General features: G+C 42.1%; 1 protein-coding gene across 2 annotated transcripts in view; it reads left to right on the forward strand.

Moving 5' to 3' along the window:
* Window positions 1-21,648, forward strand: part of lrp2a (low density lipoprotein receptor-related protein 2a) — a 54,347-nt gene that overhangs the window by 18,533 nt on the left and 14,166 nt on the right. The window contains exons 23-56 of one of the 2 annotated variants that reach the window (XM_085384859.1): window positions 1,388-1,507; window positions 1,957-2,073; window positions 2,166-2,546; window positions 2,885-2,899; window positions 3,200-3,448; window positions 4,024-4,235; window positions 4,320-4,504; window positions 4,604-4,832; window positions 4,966-5,143; window positions 5,283-5,411; window positions 6,165-6,331; window positions 6,540-6,683; window positions 6,778-6,887; window positions 7,356-7,533; window positions 7,635-7,848; window positions 7,939-8,178; window positions 8,374-8,562; window positions 9,747-10,679; window positions 10,759-10,924; window positions 11,003-11,161; window positions 11,247-11,536; window positions 11,631-11,831; window positions 12,285-12,527; window positions 12,612-12,737; window positions 13,783-13,902; window positions 14,493-14,624; window positions 15,969-16,170; window positions 16,250-16,545; window positions 17,957-18,623; window positions 19,706-19,876; window positions 19,961-20,184; window positions 20,290-20,467; window positions 21,029-21,225; window positions 21,321-21,566. In XM_085384859.1, the coding sequence (XP_085240985.1) occupies window positions 1,388-1,507; window positions 1,957-2,073; window positions 2,166-2,546; window positions 2,885-2,899; window positions 3,200-3,448; window positions 4,024-4,235; window positions 4,320-4,504; window positions 4,604-4,832; window positions 4,966-5,143; window positions 5,283-5,411; window positions 6,165-6,331; window positions 6,540-6,683; window positions 6,778-6,887; window positions 7,356-7,533; window positions 7,635-7,848; window positions 7,939-8,178; window positions 8,374-8,562; window positions 9,747-10,679; window positions 10,759-10,924; window positions 11,003-11,161; window positions 11,247-11,536; window positions 11,631-11,831; window positions 12,285-12,527; window positions 12,612-12,737; window positions 13,783-13,902; window positions 14,493-14,624; window positions 15,969-16,170; window positions 16,250-16,545; window positions 17,957-18,623; window positions 19,706-19,876; window positions 19,961-20,184; window positions 20,290-20,467; window positions 21,029-21,225; window positions 21,321-21,566 (7,608 nt within the window). The remainder of the gene's footprint in view (window positions 1-1,387; window positions 1,508-1,956; window positions 2,074-2,165; window positions 2,547-2,884; window positions 2,900-3,199; window positions 3,449-4,023; window positions 4,236-4,319; window positions 4,505-4,603; window positions 4,833-4,965; window positions 5,144-5,282; window positions 5,412-6,164; window positions 6,332-6,539; window positions 6,684-6,777; window positions 6,888-7,355; window positions 7,534-7,634; window positions 7,849-7,938; window positions 8,179-8,373; window positions 8,563-9,746; window positions 10,680-10,758; window positions 10,925-11,002; window positions 11,162-11,246; window positions 11,537-11,630; window positions 11,832-12,284; window positions 12,528-12,611; window positions 12,738-13,782; window positions 13,903-14,492; window positions 14,625-15,968; window positions 16,171-16,249; window positions 16,546-17,956; window positions 18,624-19,705; window positions 19,877-19,960; window positions 20,185-20,289; window positions 20,468-21,028; window positions 21,226-21,320; window positions 21,567-21,648) is intronic. The other variant, XM_085384860.1, reaches the window with a different exon arrangement.

The raw sequence follows: 21,648 nt of genomic DNA on the forward strand, positions 1-21,648 counted from the left end.
ATACACACGGGAAAGTAACTGATTTTTGTATGAATTTATCAGTTTCTCATCTAATTGTGGTGGAATTTTGCCCACTCTTCTTTACATCGTTGCTTTATTTCACTGGGGGTTGCAGGCATTTGTTTATGCACAGCTTTCTTAAGGTTCAATCACAACATTTCAGTCAGGTAGAAGCCTGGACTGTGACTGGGCCATTGCAACAGCTTGATTCTTTTTTAGCCATGCTGTTGTAAATCTGCTGCTTGATTGATTTGTAGCATGACTCGATTTCAGCTAAGCTTTTGCTGTCAGACAGCTGTCACATTTGACTCTAGAATACTTTGATTTTCAGAGGTGTTGTAGTCAAGTCGATGACCAAAAGATGGTGAGAGCTGTGGCTGTAAAACAAGCCCAATTCATAACCCTTCCTCCACCATGCTTGATAGCTGGAGATGTCTGTACTGGTATCCTGTGTTTGGTTTGCCCAAATATGGTTCTGTGCATTGTGGCCAAACATCTACACTGTGGTTTCATCTATCTGACAAATGTTCCAAAAATCTTTGATGTGGTTCCAAAAATCTTTGGTGTGTTTAAATGCAATTTTGCAAACCTAAACCATGCCACCACGTTCATTTTTTAAAAGGAGAGGCTTTCTCCTGGGAACCCATACAAGCCACACTCGTGCAGTCTTTTTCTAACGATACTCTCAAGAAATATAACATTTAAATTGCTAAGTGAGGCCTGTAGAGTCTGAGATGTAATTATTGTTTTTTGGGGAGGGCGTTTGTATTTCTCTAAGTTTTCTATGATCTCACCTTAGGGTGAATTTGATGAGATTTCCACTCCTGGGCAGATTGCAGCATTGTGTTAACAGATGAGCAGATGCAGCAACAGATGAGCAATCTGGCAAAACCTTTGATACTCACTAATAATCAGTTAATTACGTGCATTAGATTAGCAGCACCTGCTTGCTATTTGCTCTTAATATATATAGAACCAGTGAGGTTGTATTAGTTTTTCACAGGATTGCATAGAGTCCTCTGAAAAAACTTTCGTTACATATATATATGTGTGTGTGAGTGTGTTAAAGCTAGTCAGTAGGCTAGTGAAGATTAATATTTTATAAATATTATTTTAATGATTTAACTCCTCAGGCAACATGCACATCAACTCCCTACCAGACCCAAGTTCCCTAATAAGATCCTGTTTATTTCTTTGGAGAACACTGACTCTTTTGTGGACTCGCTGCACGTTGCCACTGATTAGATTTTGAAGAAGCATGGTTGTTTTTCCTCTTAAAAATAACATCGTTTTAAGCTAAGATTTGTACACTATTATATGCATTGCCCACTAATGAAGGAGATGATCTCACAGGCTCATGTTTTTTTCTAACATTTTGCGTTGACAGATCTGGGAAACACGTGCCATCCGGGACAGTTTCAGTGTCCAGACCACCGCTGTATAGATCCTAACTATGTCTGTGATGGAGACAGGGACTGTGTGGATGGGGCGGATGAGCAGGGATGCAGTAAGTAGCGTTCTAGATTATACACAGAGTTGCTAGCCCCATAAACTTTGCTGGTTTAGTGTGGTGCTTACTTGCAGTGTGCCAAGCATTGTGTTTAGAGCATATGTGCGTGTTTGATAAAATCAGTTTAATTTCATTTTGCCTGCAGTTATAAAACTAATAATATTAGTTGCTCACTAGATCACTTTGACTTCTGAAGATCTAATTGTAGACTTGCTGCAGCCTGGTCTCTTACTTTGAGAAGTTGTTATGAACTGGTGTCTTATTCATACAGCCCATTTCCCTATAAGGAATTAATTAATTTGTTCGGTCATTCATGCATTACAGTATCCTCTTTAATATTCAACAAACATTTCCCAAGCTTCTTAATTTATTGATCTATATGCATAATAGCTAAGCTCAGAAATATAAAATATCAGCATTAATGTATGTGGCTGGATTTTTTTCAGTATACAACTGCACTATGAATGAGTTTAAGTGCTCCAGGGGTCACCAGTGTATCAACTCCTACTACCGATGTGATGGAGTCTTTGACTGCAGCGATCGTTCAGATGAGCAGAACTGTCGTAAGTATTTAAATGCTTCCAGTGGTCAGAGGTTATACTAGCAAAGTCCTGCATAGTTATTTAGCTTGCTAATGTATTTAAATTTTTTTCAGCTACCAGGCCCCCAGGGATGTGCCACCACGAGAGTGAGTTTCAGTGTCAATCAGACGGAAGCTGCATCCCATCTTCATGGGAGTGTGACGGTCATCCAGACTGCGAGGATGGCAGTGATGAGCACCACGCCTGCCCACCTCGCACCTGCCCTTCCTCGCTGTTCCGTTGCGATAACGGAAACTGCGTGCTCCGCAGTTGGATTTGCGATGGGGACAACGACTGCAGAGACATGAGTGATGAAAGAGACTGTCCCACACCACCTTTCCGGTGTCCAAGCTGGCAGTGGCAGTGTCCCGGTCACAGTGTGTGCATAAACCTCACCACAGTGTGTGACAACACTCCTGATTGCCCCAATGGTGCTGACGAGTCTCCCCTTTGCAGTAAGTCTGTTCTCTGCTTTTTTCAGCTTAGACCGTAATCTTTGGATATCAGCACTTAATTGTTTTATTTTTGAGTCTGGCCTCACCAAATTCAATTACATTTTCACATCACATGGCGAAACAGGATCAATCTCTCAGCTGATTTAGTTTAATTTGACAATTTTCTGGTTCTTGTTGTCTATAAGCAGGAGGGCCTTAAATTCACAGAAATTTTGTGTTGAATGCCATCGGTTTGTCTTTGTATTCTCATTTTAAAATCAAGCATGTATGTGATTTGTCCTGTATTAACTTGAAAATGATCTGTGATTTTCCCTTCTTGCCCTTCTCACAACTTTCAGATGAACCTTTGCCAGGTAGGAACAAGCAAACTCTCAATCACTGCTAGAAATTCTGCAGTTGTAGTTTTGATTCATGTTTCAACAGATGCAGCATTTCTATTTAGTGTTTTAATAGTTATATAGATGTTTATTCATTATGTACCACAAACAGGCATAAAAATAGTTCTGGCTCAGAATAATATTTCTGAGGATACCTAATTAATGTAGTGACTGCTTTTTTAAAAATTTATTATTAGATTGCTGCATATTTATTAAAGGCCTAATTGACTTTTTTTTCCCCAGTACTTAATTGTCTTTTCCCTGCTTTTAACTCAGATCAGGAGAGCTGCTCAGACAACAATGCTGGCTGCACCCATGGATGTATCCAAGGTCCATTTGGGGCCCAGTGCACATGCCCTGTGGGTTATCAGCTTAGCAATGACTCCAAAACTTGCGAGGACATTGATGAGTGTAATCCCCCTGGACTATGTAGCCAGCACTGCTTTAATGAGAGAGGCTCTTTCCGCTGCCACTGCCAGGATGGTTACACTCTTGAAGCAGACCAGCGTACCTGCAAGGCATCAGGTGAGGATGGATACAGCTCAAACCTTCTGTGCACTGAATACAACTCATTTAAAAACTATCCATAATCTCATGATGGATAAAAGTAGGAAAAAGGCAGATCATCAGCCTTGTAGTCATTTGCCTATACAGCACATACTTTCTCCACTGTGCTTCTTCTTGTAAGGAGGCACATCAAAAGGGGAGCTTAGACCCTAGACTGCAAGACTGACACTCTTTTTCTTCTGTCCTGTCTCTCTTTGCTGCTCTGATTTCATAGGATAAGGCAAATAACATGTATGTCACTCACTGCCCATCACCAGTGTAATTAGGACATAATCACAAACAAAGGGCTGTGTATGGGGAGCGTGCCTGACATGAGCTCCTCTTCCCAACAGATAACCTGCTGAAAGACTTTGCAATACAATAGGACCTTATTTGGACAAAAGCTCCTTCCCAAAGGATTGTCATTTGAGTAGGGGCTATTTAACCGTCTTTTGTATGGTTTTGGTCTGCACACAAAAGCTGATAAGTCCTCTTATTAGCACAAGAATGGAAACTGAAAAATAGATAACAGGGATTTTGATTCATGTTTATAGATTCTCGTCAGGCTTTCCTGTTGGTGGCAAGTCGGAATCAAATTGTACAAGATGACATTACCACCCAACCCAACGTAGTCCGGTCACTTGTTCGAGATGGACGCAACATTGTCGCCCTAGATTTTGACTCAGTCACTGAGCGGGTTTACTGGTCTGATACGAGCCAGGACAGAATCTGGAGTGCTCACAAAAATGGCAGCGACAGAGTCGTGGTGAGTGTAGTTTGCAAACAGCTTTGAATGAAGTCAGATTTGACCGTCAAGCACATTAACTAAGAATGAGTCTCTAATGCACAGATATTCGACAGTGGAGTGACTGTGACAGAGAGCCTTGCAGTGGACTGGGTGGGGAGGAACTTGTACTGGACTGACTACGTCCTGGAGACAATTGAAGTGTCTAAACTGGACGGCACCCACCGAACTGTGTTAGTGAGTGAAAATGTAACCAACCCCCGAGGTCTAGTGCTGGACCCGAGAGACAGGTGAGAAGAATTTGGATCTGTGTGTTTTAATCTGTATTTTATGGTCACAGCTTCTCATCACCAAAGAAGTTGATATTAAGAGAGAGTTTTTTGTTTTAGTGCTCACCTGATGTTCTGGACCGACTGGGGGAGGAACCCCCGCATCGAGAGGGCCAGCATGGATGGAAAGCAAAGAACTGTTATCATAAGCAGCAAACTGTACTGGCCTAATGGTCTAACCATAGACTACCCAAACAATTTGTTGTACTTTGCCGATGCCTACTTGGATTTCATTGACTTCTGCGATTATAACGGCAACAACAGGAAGCAAGTCTTGGCCAGTGACCTGGTGAGTGTATGAGATAGCAGACTTTATGCTAGTGATACATCTATAATGATAACGTTTATGTTAATAATCAGTTTTCTTCTGAATAGCATGTGTGAGACACACTTTTTTTTCTTTTGCTACTCTCTATGAAAAGGTACTGCAACACCCCCACGCAATTACCATTTTTGAGGATTTTGTGTATTGGACCGACAGATACATCAACCGTGTGATGCGAGCTCATAAGTGGCATGGGGAGAACCAGACAGTGATGCTGTTCAACCTCCCTCAGCCCATGGGTCTGGTGGCAGTGCACCCAGCCAGGCAGCCAGCAGGTATGATGAATAGACTGAACCTGATCTAGTCTTTGCTTCATCTTTATCCGCTGATGCTGACCATTTTGTTGGCCACATGATGAGAGAACCTGACTTTTTGGATTCTGTCTGTGTGCATGTGTTGTTTGACAACTTGCAGGGGAAAATCACTGCTTGAGGAGCTCCTGCACTCATATCTGCCTCCTGTCTGCTGTGGGACCGAGGTATTACTCGTGTGCCTGCCCCTCAGGCTGGATGCTGGCAGCGGACCAAATCACCTGCACCAGAGGTATGCGCCCTGCCACATGGAGGAAAACACTCATCACTCAGTTTGATGAAAAAGGAAGTCAGATCAGATGTAGCAGATATGTTGAAATACTCAGGTCTTCATCAGCTGTGGTTATTGCTACAGCAGAAAGGATGGCGCTTTCATGCTTTATCTGCAGCTATCTCAATGCTGGTAAGAGAATAAATCTTTGAAAACACTAACCTGAACGATCCAGATACTTGTCAACAGTCTCCCATTTAGATTCTCCTGTAAACTGCTGTTCCAGTTATAAATATTAAGAATCATATGCGTGTCTTTCAAGGTCTTAAAAAGACAAGGGACCTTTAATTCAGTGTTCAAGGAGTCTTAGTTAGGTCACCAGCTTAACTCATCTCAGGTTTCAACCCATTCAAACCAAACAGGACACAGTCTCCCCCTGAGGCCAGCGATTATCCAAGAATGAAAATGCCCTACAACCATTCATTGATTTTAATCTGTGATGACAAAGCAAATCAGATTGTGCAACCAGCTTTCACCAGTCAATCCTCTTTATAGATAAGGGTTTTTTAGGGATGTCTAGGGATGTGTGATTTGCACCAGATATCATGCACTGAAAGCATCCTGGGGGCAAATCTTTTGAGCTCTGTCTTGGAATTTGTTTAATAATTTTAAAAGTATTCTTCTTTTTTTTTGCTTTGGGTTTGCTGTCATACTGTAGAAAAAAAACATTTAATGTCTTTTTAATGTTTTTTGCTTTTTTTACTCCATCTTTAGTTGAGGATCCGTTCCTGGTCGTTGTGAGAGACAGCATCATCTATGGCATTTCCCTGAACCTGGATGACAAGAGTAATGATGCCATGGTTCCTGTCGCTGGGCTTCAAAATGGCTACGATGTCGATTTTGATGACAATGAACAGACCATCTACTGGGTGGAGCACCCAGTAAGTGACTGTGCAGAAATACTATACAGCTTTATAGTTCTTTATGCCTTTTCCCAAAAGTAAATAAGGAACTCAAGTGTTGTGTAGAGACATCCTGTGCATGTCATAAGGGTTCATTGTAAAAAAAAAAGAAAGCCAATAAACTTGCTAAGAAGACATAATACAGACTCATGCTGAGGTTAATATGTCTGTCTTTGTCCTCCTTCAGGGTGAGATCCACAGGGTGAAGTCAGATGGCACTAACAGGACAGAGTTTGCCCCTGCAGCCATTCTTGGCTCCCCGGTTGGGCTGGCCTTGGACTGGATAACAGAGAATCTGTACTACACCAATCCAGCTACACAGTCTATTGAGGTGAAACGAATAATGCCATGTTCAGTAAAAAAAAAACTAGTGTTGCAATGCAGTTGTGCAGCACAATAATTGCACCTCTTTGTGTTTGGCAAAGGTCTTAAAGCTGAGAGGGGAGGTACAGTACCGGAAAACCCTAATCACGAATAACGGCTCCCCAACTGGCGCTGGTAGTCCTGTTGGCATTGCCGTGGACCCAGCACGTGGGTAAGCCCTATTTAACACAGTCCTGGCACAGATCGCTCAACCACACAGCTACTGAGCTCTAACAGCCTCCTCATTGCCATCTGCTCGGCCTCTAGAGAGATCTCAACTTGTGTTACTGAATACTACACTGCACTCTAAAACCCCAGCAGTGTGCAGTCAAGCACAAGATATTTCTAAGATTTTTTACTCCCGCATGAAGACACTATGTGCTCATTAAGTTTCTGCTCTATGACTTCATCGGCATGAGTTCTCAAATGGAAGATAGTTCATTCAGCTTAGAAAGTGTGTTATTGCTGTAGATGCTGATATTGTTGCGCCTCATATTTAAACAGTATACATTTAGCGATAACAGTGTGCTTCTCTGTTTTGCTAGAACTTTTAAAAAATTTTAAACGTGATATGCATGTGTATTGCATCTGTGATTAAATTGCAAAGGCAGACGCTGACACTGTCTGTCATGTTCTTAAGCAAACTGTACTGGACAGACCAGGGAACCGAGAGTGGCATCCCTGCCAAGGTGGCATCTGCAGACATGGATGGCTTGAACCCCGTCACCCTGTTCACAAACAATCTTGATCACATTGAGTTCATTACTGTGGACATCCGAGAGAACAAGTTATACTGGGCTGTAACAAGCACTGGCGTGGTGGGTTTTTACTTAGCTCTCTCTAAGGTGCTTTAATCCTGATAATTATTTGCAATTTATTTAAAGCACTAATTTGTTTTGGTTTCCCTAAAATGCCGCAGATTGAACGTGGCGATCCCGACGGAAGCAACCGCATCACCATAGTGACAGGCCTGTCGCACCCCTGGGGTGTGGCTGTCTATCAGAACTACCTCTATTACACTGACCGCAACTTTGAGGTGATAGAGCGTGTGGACAAGTCCACAGGAGCCAACAAGGTCGTGATGCGAGACAACGTGTCTGGACTCAGAGTTCTGAAAGTTCATTTTCGAGAGAGTGAGTAACACACAGATCTGCCTCAGTTCACTGCCTATATTATCTTTGCTGTTGCTCTTTAGTCTCACTGGATTCTGTTTACGCTCTCAGCCTCTGCAGGTACATCTAATGGCTGCACAAACAACGTGGGAGCGTGCGAACAGCTCTGTCTGCCTCGGCCACAGAGTCTGTTCACCTGTGCATGTGCCACAGGTTTTAAAGTTAATGCCGACAACAGGACCTGCTCTCCCTACCAGTCTTACGTCGTCATCTCTACTCTGTCTGCTATTAAAGGCTTCAGTCTAGAAGGGTCAGACCACTCTGAGGCCATGGTGCCAGTAGCTGGAAGAGGTCAGAGATTGTAATACTGTTGCATACATAATTAACTATGCAGGTTATAATAAAATTAGTAATAACGTTTTTAAAATGTGGGTTAGTCTTTGTTGTAATCAACTAAATAAATTAGTGATCTGTTGTTGTTTGTTTGCATTCATTCCCTCTGAAGAGACAGTAATGACCTCTAATGACTGGGTTATCCTCTTACAGGCCGTAATGCTTTACACATTGATGTCCACATGGCTTCTGGTTTCATCTACTGGTGTGACTTCAGCAGCACTGTGGCGATACAGAACGGGGTCAGACGAATCAAGCCAGATGGCTCAGGATTACGTAGCATTGTGACATCTGGAATCGGACGCAACGGGATACGAGGCATTGGTGTCGACTGGGTGGCAGGTATGCCGTTCATTCATTTAAGCACATGTTTTGTTTACCACACAAGTAATGTGCAGATGGGTTTACAGCAAACTAATCTGTGTTACAGGATGTATTCTGTACCTAGGCTTTAGCATCTTTAATTCCTATAGAGGTCATTTATTGTTTAGCATTAAGCAATACTCTGCAGCAGTGAGATTCATTTAACTTCTAGCACATCAAATCAAATCACATCACATCACTTTTATTGTCACATCACATGTGCAGGTACACTGGTACAGTACATGTGAGTGAAATTCTTGTGTGCGAGCTTCACAAGCAACAGAGAAAAAAAATACAATAACTGTAAAGCATTAAAAATACAATAACATAAAACAAGCAAAATATAAGAATGGCTAAATCTGAGAGTAATAAATATATGTACAATACATTACAAATAGATCACAGTCCCTTCTTATGGAGTTGTAGTAGTTTGTAGACAGTCACACTGTCTGTTATTTTCCTCTCAGTTTCCATCACAGTGGACTTTAAATAAAACAGTGAAGACTTCACTGAAATGCAGACTTTCAGCTTTAATTCAAGGAGCTTTGCTGAATTTTTGCAATGACTGTTTAGGAATTGTGGCCATTTCTACCCACAGTCTTTTATTTTCAGAGGCTCAAAAATAATTTTGACAATTGACTGACAAGTAGCTTCACGGTCAAATGAGGCCCATTGCCTTGTTATTTCATGACAAATGAAGCAGAGATAATATCTGAAGTTGATTCAGTTGATTCAGAGTGTTGAAGAGTGAATGCACTGGCCAACTCAGCAACACAAAAAGGCCTGAGAGACCACAGAAGACAACTAACATGCACAATATCACAGTTACTTCTGTGATAAAGAAAAACAACTTCACAACATCTTACCTAATCGAGAGCAGTCAAGGAGGTAGGTTAGTAATTGTAAATACACAGGATTTACAACAAGCTGCAAAATGCTGGTTACACTCAAGAAAATGAACGGCAGAAAACATGTGAAAGAGCCGAGACTAGAAAAAGACTATAAATGCTAGTCCAGTTACCATGTTGTACTGATAACACAATCATCCCAGTAACTTATACTGCTACACCAAGCATGACCGACCAGTTTCTTTCAAAACTATCTTAACATGACTGGAGTTGATACTATATTAAATGCACACTTTACTGGTTTTGTCTCTTAAGGGAATTTGTATTTCACCAATGCCTTCCTGACTGAGACGTATGTTGAGGTGCTCCACCTGAACACAACTTTCCGTAGGGTGCTGCTCAAGACCCAGGTGGACATGCCACGCCACATCATTGTAGACCCCAGAAACAGATACTTATTTTGGGCTGATTATGGTCAGAACCCAAAAATTGAGCGCGCGCTCTTGGATGGAACCAATCGCACGGTTTTAGTATCTTCAGGGATCATCACGCCTCGAGGCCTCGCTCTGGACTTTCAAACTGGTTATGTTTACTGGGTCGATGACTCTCTGGATATGATTGCTCGAGTCAGCCCCCAAGGAGGAGAGACAGAAATAGTCAGGTATGGCAGCCGCTACCCAACTCCTTACGGGATTACAGTGTTTGAGAATAACATCCTGTGGGTGGACAGAAACCTGAAGAAGGTGTTCCAAGCAAGCAAAGTGCCAGGAAACACAGAGCAGCCAGCTGTCATTAGAGACAATATCAATATGCTGAGGGACATTACCATCTTTGACCAGCGAACCCAGCCCAGTAGTGCACAAGCGCTTAACTACAACCCCTGCCTGGAAGCCAATGGAGGCTGTGCCCACTTCTGCTTTGCTCTCCCAGGTTCTAATGCAGGCAGTCAGAATAAAAAATGCAGCTGTGCTTTTGGGAATCTTGGAGCAGATGGAGAAAGCTGTGTGGTGTCAAGGGACGATTACCTTATCTATACTACGGAGAGCACTGTCCGGAGTCTGCGACTCGATCCGGATGACCATGCGCTGCCCTTCCCTGTCGTCAATGTGCCTCGTACTTCTGTGGCACTGGATTTTGACATCGTGGACAGAAGGATTTACTTTACCCAGAGCTCCGGTGCAGGATCAAGCAAGATCAGCTACATCAGCCTGTCCTCTCCCATCTCGGCTCCTGTAGTGGTGGCTTCAGGTATGTTTTACACTCATGTTGGTAAGTTTAGTTGTGTTGATGCGTTGCTCATGGCGTTGTGATCTCTGTGGTTTGACAGATCTTGGTGCTCCTGATGGCATTGCTTATGACTGGATAAACAGAAGAATTTACTACAGTGACTATGTCAACCAGAGCATTAGCTCTATGTCTGTTGATGGCTCCCAAAGAACTATAATTGCTCATGTGTCCAGGCCAAGGGCCATCATGTTAGATCCCTGCAGGGGGTAAGATTTACACAGCACTCTATCTTCGTTCGTAAGACTAAACGGCACATTTATAAATGAATCTTTCTCTTTCAACAGATACATGTATTGGACAGACTGGGGAACCCATGCAAAGATTGAGCGTGCCACCTTAGGTGGAAACTTCAGAATAGAGATCGTGAACAGTAGTCTTGTGTGGCCCAATGGCCTGACCCTGGACTATGAAGAAGAGAGGCTTTATTGGGCAGATGCCAGCTTGTAAGAGCTGAAAAAATCTTATTTTATCTTGTTGTCTTGTTAATCTGCAGCAACTGCCATTATAATCTGTTTGCTCTGCCATCAGACAGAAGATTGAGCGATCCTCTCTTACTGGTTCCAACCGTGAAGTTATTGTCAGCACAGCCATCTACCCTTTTGCTATGACCATGTTTGGCCAGTTCATCTACTGGACTGACTGGAACACCCGCAGCATCTACCGAGCCAACAAACACGATGGTTCTGACCAGAGGGTTATGATCCAGAACCTTCCATCTCGACCAATGGACATCCACGTTTTAGCTGGCAGAAAGCAGCAGCAGTGTGACAGTCCCTGCCAGCAGTTTAATGGAGGTTGCAGCCACATCTGTACTCCAGGTACAAGAAACCCCTTTGTCTCGAGCATGTTTTTCTTCTAGTGCCTTAATTGAGAAGGAATAACACAAACTGTTCTGCAATTTTGTCACGTTAGGACCTAATGGAGCTGAGTGTCGGTGTCCATCAGAGGGCCGCTGGTACCTCGCCGACAACAAACACTGTATCCCTGATAATGGGACTCGCTGCCAGCCAGGGCAGTTTGCCTGCATGAATGGCCGCTGTATTCGAGCCCAGTGGAAATGTGACAATGACGACGATTGTGGAGATGGAAGTGACGAGTTAGAAAGAGTCTGTGGTAGGTGTTCACGGTAATCCTAAATTTGTCACGAGTTTTATTGGGTTACCAACAATCTCACTCTCACAGCAGTCCTTATAGAGCCCTCCTGAGGTCCTTCTCCTCTCTGTTAAATGCAACTCTTAATCATTTAAAGTTACTAATTCTAACAAATGCTCTTTTTCTGCTTTAAAATTTTATTTCCAAGGACATAAAACAATCCTCAGCTACGCTGGTGTGTATTCCTGCATATTTATGATTATTTTTCCAATGACCGTCTTGAGCAATAACACAAATCAGTACTAACACATGAATCAATATACTTGTCTTTGCATGCAGTCCCACAGTTGCTGTCATCCTTTATTGCCTTGTCAGGTAAAATGAGCTTTTAATGGTCGAGTGTACAAGCCCCCATTTCCTTCAATCTCACTCTTCTGGCCAGAGCTCTGATCTCATCTCGATTCTGTTTGGCAGCCTTCCACACTTGCGAGCCTACAGTCTTTACTTGTGGCAATGGGCGATGCGTGCCCTACCACTACCGCTGCGACCATTATGATGACTGCAGGGACAATAGCGATGAAGTGGGCTGTCTGTTCAGACCTTGTGACCCAAACACAGAGTTTGCTTGTAACAACGGACGCTGTATTGCAAAGGACTATGTTTGCAATGGTATCAACAACTGCTACGACAATGGCACCTCTGATGAACGAAACTGCCGTGAGTATCCTTAGTGTGCCACATAGAGGAAAGTACTGGAAGTTGTTTTTGCATTAAATGTGCTTTCATTTGCGATCATCTCAGCGGAGAGAACCTGCCAGCCAGAGCAAACAAAATGTCAGTCTACCAACATTTGCATCCCACGCTCGTATCTGTGTGATGGAGACAACGACTGTGGGGATATGAGTGATGAGAGTCCTACACACTGTGGTAAGTTCAACAACAATATCAGGATCAAGTTGTTATTTTTTCCTGATGCATAACTGCATCAGGTAACTGTTGCTGTTGCTAAAAATCTCTGCCAAAGTAGGAGAAAAGACATGGGTGTTATTAATAACATTTATTTAATTTATGAAGAAAAATAAGTGAAAAAACATTTATTCATTTATAATTACGTTCCTTTGTTTCCCGTGGCACAACGAAGAAAAGAGTGAGTATAAGTAACCTAAAGAAATATAATTGTCAGCATGTGCCATCAGGCAAATTGTTATTTTAAACTTTGGTACCAGCCCACAGTTTCTGTAAGGATAAGTAAATGGACTTGGACCGGACAGGTGGAGCGTTACATTGTACGTAGCTATAATTTGATGTATTGGGATTTTATGTTATGTATTCATTCATTCATTCATTCTGCTATTCTCCTGTGTTTTTATTACTAGTACATTTCCATCGGCATGTTTGTGGTGTTGGCAAAATGATATACTTAATCACATTAAGAAAAGGAAAAGAATGAATGAAATAAAAAATAGGAGAGGTAGATGTTGTTTATGTGCTAAAAATGGGTCATTTTAGTTCGTTGCTGGGTGGTTGCTAGGCAACGTAATGATTTAATAACATCTGACATATTGTATTACATTATTACAACCCTAAAGAGGTAAAATGCTGTATGGTCTAGGAAGCGGATAGAGAATTCAGGTACTGCAATTAGATAATGAATATTATGTAGGTTTGCTGTTTGACACAAAATTGTACAAGTGGCATCATAATGTTACTTCAGACACTTATTGGTTTTTCAGATATTTAAGTTTTTTATTTGCAACCATTTTTCTGTAATACAATGTGAGAAAACAATTTAAAAAATATGAATAAGTAATTATTCTAGTAGGTTGTCACATAATGATTTGATCTTTACTTTTCAGCTCCCAGATTCTACAAATCAGCATACTGTATATTAATCCTCAAAAAGATTCATTATGAGCCAGAATGATATTAGAAATAAAAAGAGATTTCATGACTTTCTGCATCCTCTCCGTAGCTCAATCCACATGTTCCCAGAGCGAGTTCCGTTGCTCGAGTGGCCGCTGCATCCCCGCCCACTGGTACTGTGATGGAGGGGCTGACTGCAGTGACGGCTCTGATGAACCCCTCTCCTGTAGTGAGTGTTGCAAAAAAAACTCTCTCACCACCAAAATGGGCCTTTTGGCTTTGTGTGTCTGCCCCCTTCCCCGTCATCAGCTGCTCTGTTATTGTGTGTTTATGCCTCTCCGCCAATCTGCATCTGTGTGCTGTGTGAGAGAGCTCCGTGAGTGATGTAGCGGGGACTGCAAGTCAGTGGTGTATTTCTTTGTTGATGATGTGGTCAGTCAGGCCTCCTATTGTGTGCTGCATTCCTGTGTGGTGACGCCCCTCAATGTCCTCTGACAAACAGCACCTCCCCCTCCTTTTGTCCACCAGGGGTTACAGAGCCTCACTTTGGCTTTTGTTTAGATAGCTCACCATGCATGGGAATGTGGAGTTGCCATGACTATTTTGAAAGCTTTGCCAGTGTTGTATTGTGCCTTCTTTATTAGTGGAAAAGCAGATGGGGGAAGTACCTGAGATAATTGGCAATTACAAAAATAAAAAAACAGGGAGTGAACATATTTACATTGGATAGAAACGAGTTGGCATATGTTATAAAGTCGCCACACTGTGTTCATGTTGGTGTATTATATACATTTTAATGTGTGTGATTTGTGCCTGCAGCCACATTGATCCGAACCTGCAACACAGACCAGTTTCGCTGCGATGATGGCCGGTGCATTGCCTCGTCCTGGATCTGTGATGGGGACAATGATTGTGGTGATATGAGTGATGAAGATCAGAGACATAACTGTGGTATGTGTCCTTTAGTCCTATATCCTTTCCCCCTTTTTCATTCACTCTTTTTTCTATTTGTCTTTTTTGTGTTTGTAACCAGCATGGATACAAGTGCTGGTCCGTGCATGGGTCATTGAGGACAGTTGGTCATCTTTGCTATATCCAATAAGCTAATGAGAAATAATCGGATAGGGTCACCTGGAGGCAGATGATTCACTATGGCAGCCCCTAAAGGGAGCATCCAAAAGAACACGAAGAAGAAGACTGGCACTAGTAACTATGGCAGCTGTCCAGCAGTTAAAAAACAACTGGGTATCCATGAGTAAAATTATGAGATAATAACCTGAAATCTCGACTAAATTTTGCCACGATCACGAGTGTGAGCTTGCCCGAGTGCCTTGAGAGAATGTCCAACTTGGTACAAATTTGGAAAAATTGGTGGTTAGAGTTAAAATTTGCTTTTCAAAGGTCAAAGGTCACCACGATCTAAAAAAACCAAATCTTGGACCTGACTTTATATTCACCCAACTACAGTATCACAAAAATCTTGGGACACACTCAGCCAATCGAGCAAAAGTTCACAGAAATGTTTAACAAGATAAAATGATTAAATAAGATTTAATATCCAAGAGGTTAAAGGTCAACTCTGGTGTGATGTAATGCTTTAAAACACACGCTATTGAACATAACTTTACACAATAACTCAAAATGAAAATGGAAGGCTCGTCCCTACACCGTTGACTCAGTTAAAGAGCAAATCCTATTGACTGCAGAGGTATTAAGCCACGAGTTGGTAATTCTGCTTAATTATTTTACTACGTCTTCTCACTTCTTTACCGCCCCATCCCGCCTCGAAGACCATCCTCTTGTTCTCCACCACTTCTCGATTGCCCCCTCCTGCTTCCTGTTGTTATTCGGGATACTGATTTAGGTACACACCACTGGGTGAGTGTTGTTTGTAGGGACAATGGAAGTGAGCTGCCAGCATCTAAGTGTCCTGTAGAAGGTCTCCAGTCCAAGGAGCTGACATTCCTAATTTCTCCTGCTTCACTCGCTACTTTGTGCATGTCTCCTTTCTTTGGCTTCCTGGCTCAAGGTGGATCAAGATTCTTATATTTCACCGACATGCGCTCCAAAAATAAGATGCCTGAAGCTAAAGACTTCAGCGCTGTAGGAGACTCACTTCAAACAATGTGAAGTGATCACATGAGACGGATAAAGAATTTGTGGTCATAGCCGCATGTTTTGAAATACAGTTTGGAATGTTTTTGGATTCACAAAATATGTAGGTTGACGCTGGGTCACCGCATTCAATATTTAACTTCTTGTAAAGCCCCTGCCTGTTTTGTTTGTCTTTTTCAGCCAATCGAACGTGTTCAAGTGCAGAGTTCACATGTGTGAACAACAGGCCACCTCAGAGGAAATGCATTCCCCGTGACTGGGTGTGTGATGGCGATGCGGACTGTGCGGATGCTTTAGATGAGCGTCAAAACTGCACGCGCAGGTCCTGCGGCATCAACGAGTTCACCTGTAATAATGGTCTCTGCATACGCAGCTCTTACAGGTTAGAAGGAACGCTGGGATATCATCTGTGATGAGTCTGACTGGAAATTTGAGTTCATTTTCTTTGCTCTTCAAATCAGGTGCGACCGTCGTAACGACTGTGGAGACAGCAGCGATGAGCAGGGCTGCACGTACCAACCTTGCCAGCAACATCAGTTCACCTGCCAGAACGGCCGCTGTGTGTCACGTGACTTTGTCTGCGACGGCGACAACGACTGCGGGGATGAGTCCGATGAGCTGGAGCACATGTGCCACACGCCAGCACCCACCTGCCCCCCGGGGGAGTTCAAATGTGAGAATGGTCACTGTATCTCCTTGAGCCAGGTGTGTGACAGGAGTGATGACTGCTCTGACAACAGCGACGAGAAAGGATGCGGTGAGTGAAAAGTATTTTGACAGCATTTCCTCGCTCTGATGAGATGTGAGCCTCACTGAGAAGAATGCTCAGCAACAGACTCAACTGAAGCTTTCCTACCTTTGTAAAACAATAGAGCCTCAGATAATTTAACATTACAGGGAAATTGTTCACAGGTGCATACAAGCACCAAATATGGTATGTAAACTCTTTTATGATTATCTCCTTTGATAAACCTCATTAGTCTTTCAAAAACACAAGACGGCAGCCATTTTCAATCTGGCTGTTGGGAAAGGCAAGAAAACATATTTATATAAACTAGACTTGCCTTTTTGAATTGTACTAGTGTGAAATCATACATGTTCAGTTATAGAGAAGTCATACTATTTGTTCAGCCACACTTATAGACATTTTACACTCCTTGCTGGTTGCACAATTCTTACCTAGGCTTGGATTTAGAGAGGGCTGTTGACTATTCAGAAGGTTCGTGGTTCAGTCCTCACCTCTTGCATCTGTATGTTGAAGCATCCTTGGGGAAGAGTATCCCAAGTATCTCACGATGTATCTGTCCAGGTTTGCATGTGTGTGAGTGTTAAAAATGTGTACATTGAAAAGTGCTTTGAATAAAAAAAAAAAGCGTTGTATGAGTCCATATCATAGACTAAACTAAAAGAGAACACAGAGAACACTTACCAACCCAACCTTAAGTACTTGATAGTGTAGTTAGAGTAGTTACACGAGGTAGCCAATCTAGCAAACGGCTTAAAAGCACAGCAGTGTATCAGCCGCCTGGTCTGAACCTGTCCAAAGACCTGCTTATCAGGTCAGTTGGTGATTCTAAAGGACCTGGTTGTGTGACACACAGTTATCTGACTCTTAATGTATGCCTGTTACCATAATAATAATAATGATAATAATAATAAAAATTGAGGACAGGGTGTGCAAACATGAGCCGAGTGTAAATGAGATTTGACTTTGAGTTTGAATGACAGTCACTGGATGAAAGTTAAATGTTCAAGCATAGTTGTAAGTGTTATGGTGGCAAAAGGGTAATTGCGTCATTGCAGTTATTTTGTTTTACTTGGAGTAAAGAAGATCTGAAGAAGTTCTAAATGTATCCAGTGGCTGAAGTTCTGGAGTAAAACAACTGTTTCTTAATATAGAAATGATGATTCTATATCTATAGGATTTTTCAAATGAATAGCTTCAGAGAGACAAATATGCAAATTCTTCCTCTTGTATCCACTTTTGCAAAATTGTTACACTTATCTGTAACAAACAAATACATCCAAGAATGTTAATTTAGCAAACTGATTATAGATCTAGCACTATAATATAGTAATTGGTAATTGTTTATTAATAGCAAGTTAAAAGGTTAAATGTTTTTTTTTATTACTTTAATTTTTGGGCTCTTTTACTTCTCTAACTGTAGGTATCAATGAGTGCACAGACCCATCCATTCACCACTGCGATCACAATTGCACCGACACACCTACTAGCTTTATATGCACCTGTCGTCCTGGCTACCGCCTCATGTCTGACGGCAAAACGTGCGACGATGTCGACGAGTGTACAGAGACCCCCAGCGTGTGCAGTCAACTGTGTGAAAACACAGTTGGTTCCCACATGTGCAAGTGTGCTCCAGGTTTCCTCAGAGAGCCGGATGGGCGCAGCTGCCGTCAGAACAGCAACATTTCACCGTACCTGATCTTCAGCAACCGCTACTACCTGAGGAATCTGTCAACAGATGGGGTGGCCTATTCTCTCATTCTGCAGGGTCTGACCAGTGTGGTGGCCACGGACTTTGATCGCGTCGACAAGCGTCTCTATTGGATTGATGTGAGCCGCAGAGTGATAGAAAGGATGCATAACAATGGCAGTAACAGAGAGGTGGTGGTTAATGGAGTTCTGCATGGGGAGGGCCTCGCAGTTGACTGGGTAGCCAGGAAACTGTACTGGGTGGACAGCTTCCTGGATTGTCTCAAAGTGTCTGAACTGGATGGCCGCTTTGTCAAGAAACTAGCCGAACACTGCGTGGATGCCAATAACACCTACTGCTTTGAAAACCCCAGAGGCGTTGTGTTGCATCCCAAATATGGGTGAGGAATCCAAATATAATAAATATGTTTGCTTATCAGATGGTCAGAAATAACCATCTGGTACAGATTTATGCTTATTGACGTGTCACACTCTAAAGGGTCATTCTGATTCAGGCCCAAACCCATGTTGGCAGATTTTCTGAAATATCAGTAAACTTAACAAATTAAAGAAATTTATTAAATTTTTTCCCTCTTACTTTCCCTCATATGTCTCCATTAAGGCTCTTTTCACTATGCTTAGTATAGAAGCAGACAAAGTTCTGGTGTGTTTTTACAGATTTAAAAAAAAAAAAATTATAAGCAAAACTGAAGATCTCTTTTCAAGCCCACTTAAAATTATAAAGACTTTGTTCCTTGCACCTTTGTTCACAAATGTGGACAACCTTTTGTTTTTGTGTAAAGCCAGAGGCAATTTATCAGAATTTATTGATTTTAATTATACTATCTGAAGACTCTACCTTTAGTTTTGATGTGTAACAAGGACCAGATTACTCATGTCCAAAGTTTTCACAGTGTAGATATTAGTGATCTGATTAGAAGCATTCAGTAAGCAAATAACTGTTATTGTGGTACCTGGAAAACATTAAGTAATCCCCAAACTGTAGAATTTTTTGAAATGTTTTATTTGTATCTTAATATTATTGTTGCTTTTAATTATCATTTATTGTTTCATTGTTATCCTGCTGCCAAAACATGTAGCACAGCACTTAAATAACCATCAATTGCGGTTAAAACACTTACTCTCAATGCTAAGCGGGTATTTCCCTGACTTCCTGCAACCTGAGCTTTTGCTTGGGTTGTATTTTTAATTTCAGCTAGCTATTTGTGATTAGTTGCACTTTATAAGTCTATAAATTCAGCTTCTGTTTTGAACAAGAAGTTCGTACCTGGTTATATAGTTGTTACATCCTTTGTTTTTTTGTTTTGCTTGTTTAAAATACAGCTTCACGTCGGGGTAGTGGGGTCATTTTACAGCACAACACAAAACAGTCTACATTTTTTGGCAAAGTGCAAAACATTATATACAAGGTATGTAGGGCCTCAAGAGGTTAAATAATGTATATGTCTTATCCCCCTGATAGATTTGTGTACTGGACAGACTGGGGTGACAAAGCCTTTATAGGTCGTGTTGGAATGGATGGAACCAACAAATCGGCCATCATCACCACAAAGATCGAGTGGCCCAACGGTATTACAATCGACTACACAAACGACAGGCTCTACTGGTCCGATGCTCACCTCAACTACATTGAGTAAGTGCACCTGAAAACAGGCAGATTCTTTTACCCTGCCGTAAGAGGAAGCCAGTAACTCTGTGAATGTATTTCTTCTGTCAGATACTCTGACTTGGATGGTCAGCACAGACACACGGTGTACGACGGAGACTTGCCTCACCCGTTTGCCCTGACTGTGTTTGAGGACACTGTATATTGGACTGACTGGAACACGCGCACGGTGGAGAAAGGCAACAAATACGACGGCTCCGGCCGTCAAGTACTTGTTAACACCACACACAGACCATTTGACATCCACGTGTACCATCCTTACAGGCAGCCTATTGGTGAGTGAATCCTGTTGCAGGTATTCACCAAGGACTAAACCGTACCTGGTCTCTGTTTTTCTAGAGACCAAAGTGTTTTAATGAGTGTTGCTCTTCCTCTAACAGTAAACAACCCCTGTGCGGTGAACAATGGAGGCTGTTCACACCTGTGCTTGATCCGTCACGGGGGGCGAGAACACACCTGTGAGTGCCCAGACCATTTCCTGACAATTCAAATAGGAGGTGTGACCCGATGCCTTCCCATGTGCACCAGCACCCAATACAGATGTGCTAACAATGAACGGTTTGTTAAAGCTTCTTTAATCTTTGGCATGTTTTCTGGTCTTTTTTTATTATTTGCTACATTTTTTAAATATAATTTTTGAATTGACTGTGATACATTATTGGAAATAGGGAGGACAAGATTATTTATAACCATGTTTTTACCCAAAAATGTCCCTGCTGCTTACAGCCTTCATATGACTTTATGCATTTTTATTCTTTTTTGGGGGATTCTCCCCAAAATTCTTCATCTTTCCAGTTTCTCATCCACCAGTTCAAAAACTTGAATACATTCACTTTTTTAAGACTGCCTTTGAAGAATAGTGCCACCTAGTGTTTGTGTAAAATACATGCTCACAGGTCTTAAATACTTTTGCCGAGGTTTTGTGTATTTATATAGCTGCCCTTGTATTTGAAAATGTGAAAGTTTGGAGATGTATTTTTTCAGCCTTCCTCAAAATCAGAGTCTATATGTAGGAAATTCAATACATTTGAATGGGTAAAGGACTGGACTTTGTTATTCAACACATGGGATAAGTAAGCAGTTTAAAGCTTTACATAATGCTCACTTCTGCTTCAACAGGTGCATTCCTATTTGGTGGAAATGCGATGGTCAGGCGGACTGCAGGGACGGCTCAGACGAGCCCTCCACCTGTCCGTCTCGACACTGCAGGCTTGGTCAGTTTCAGTGCAACGATGGAAACTGCACCAGTCCGCACTTTTTGTGTAACGCCAACCAGGACTGTCACGACGGATCAGATGAAGACGCTGTGCTCTGTGGTAGGTTTTTTATTCATTTTTTGAGGCTTTTATGTCTTCCTACCTGCTTCTCATGTCCTAATGATTTTAAAAGTACACATTTGTATACTTTGTAGCTACACACATGTGTGAGTCACACCAGTGGCAGTGTGCAAACAAGCGCTGCATCCCTGAGTCGTGGCAGTGTGATGGTGAGAACGACTGTGGCGATCAGTCCGATGAGGACCCTGCACACTGCTCCTCCAGGACCTGTCGCCCTGGACAGTTTAAGTGCCGCAACGGACGCTGCATCCCACAGAGCTGGAAATGTGATGTAGATGATGATTGTGGTGACAATTCTGACGAACCGCTGGAAGAATGCAGTAAGTAAATTACAGCATATCAACTAAACATTAAAGAACTTAAATCTGTAATAATTTTATAGAAATGTTACCCTTTAAAATA

The sequence above is a fragment of the Rhamphochromis longiceps genome, linkage group LG16, assembly GCF_057381845.1.
Source record: "Rhamphochromis longiceps isolate RC_006_pf linkage group LG16, R_longiceps_female_GT1.1, whole genome shotgun sequence".
In the NCBI taxonomy this organism is placed as follows: domain Eukaryota; kingdom Metazoa; phylum Chordata; class Actinopteri; order Cichliformes; family Cichlidae; genus Rhamphochromis; species Rhamphochromis longiceps.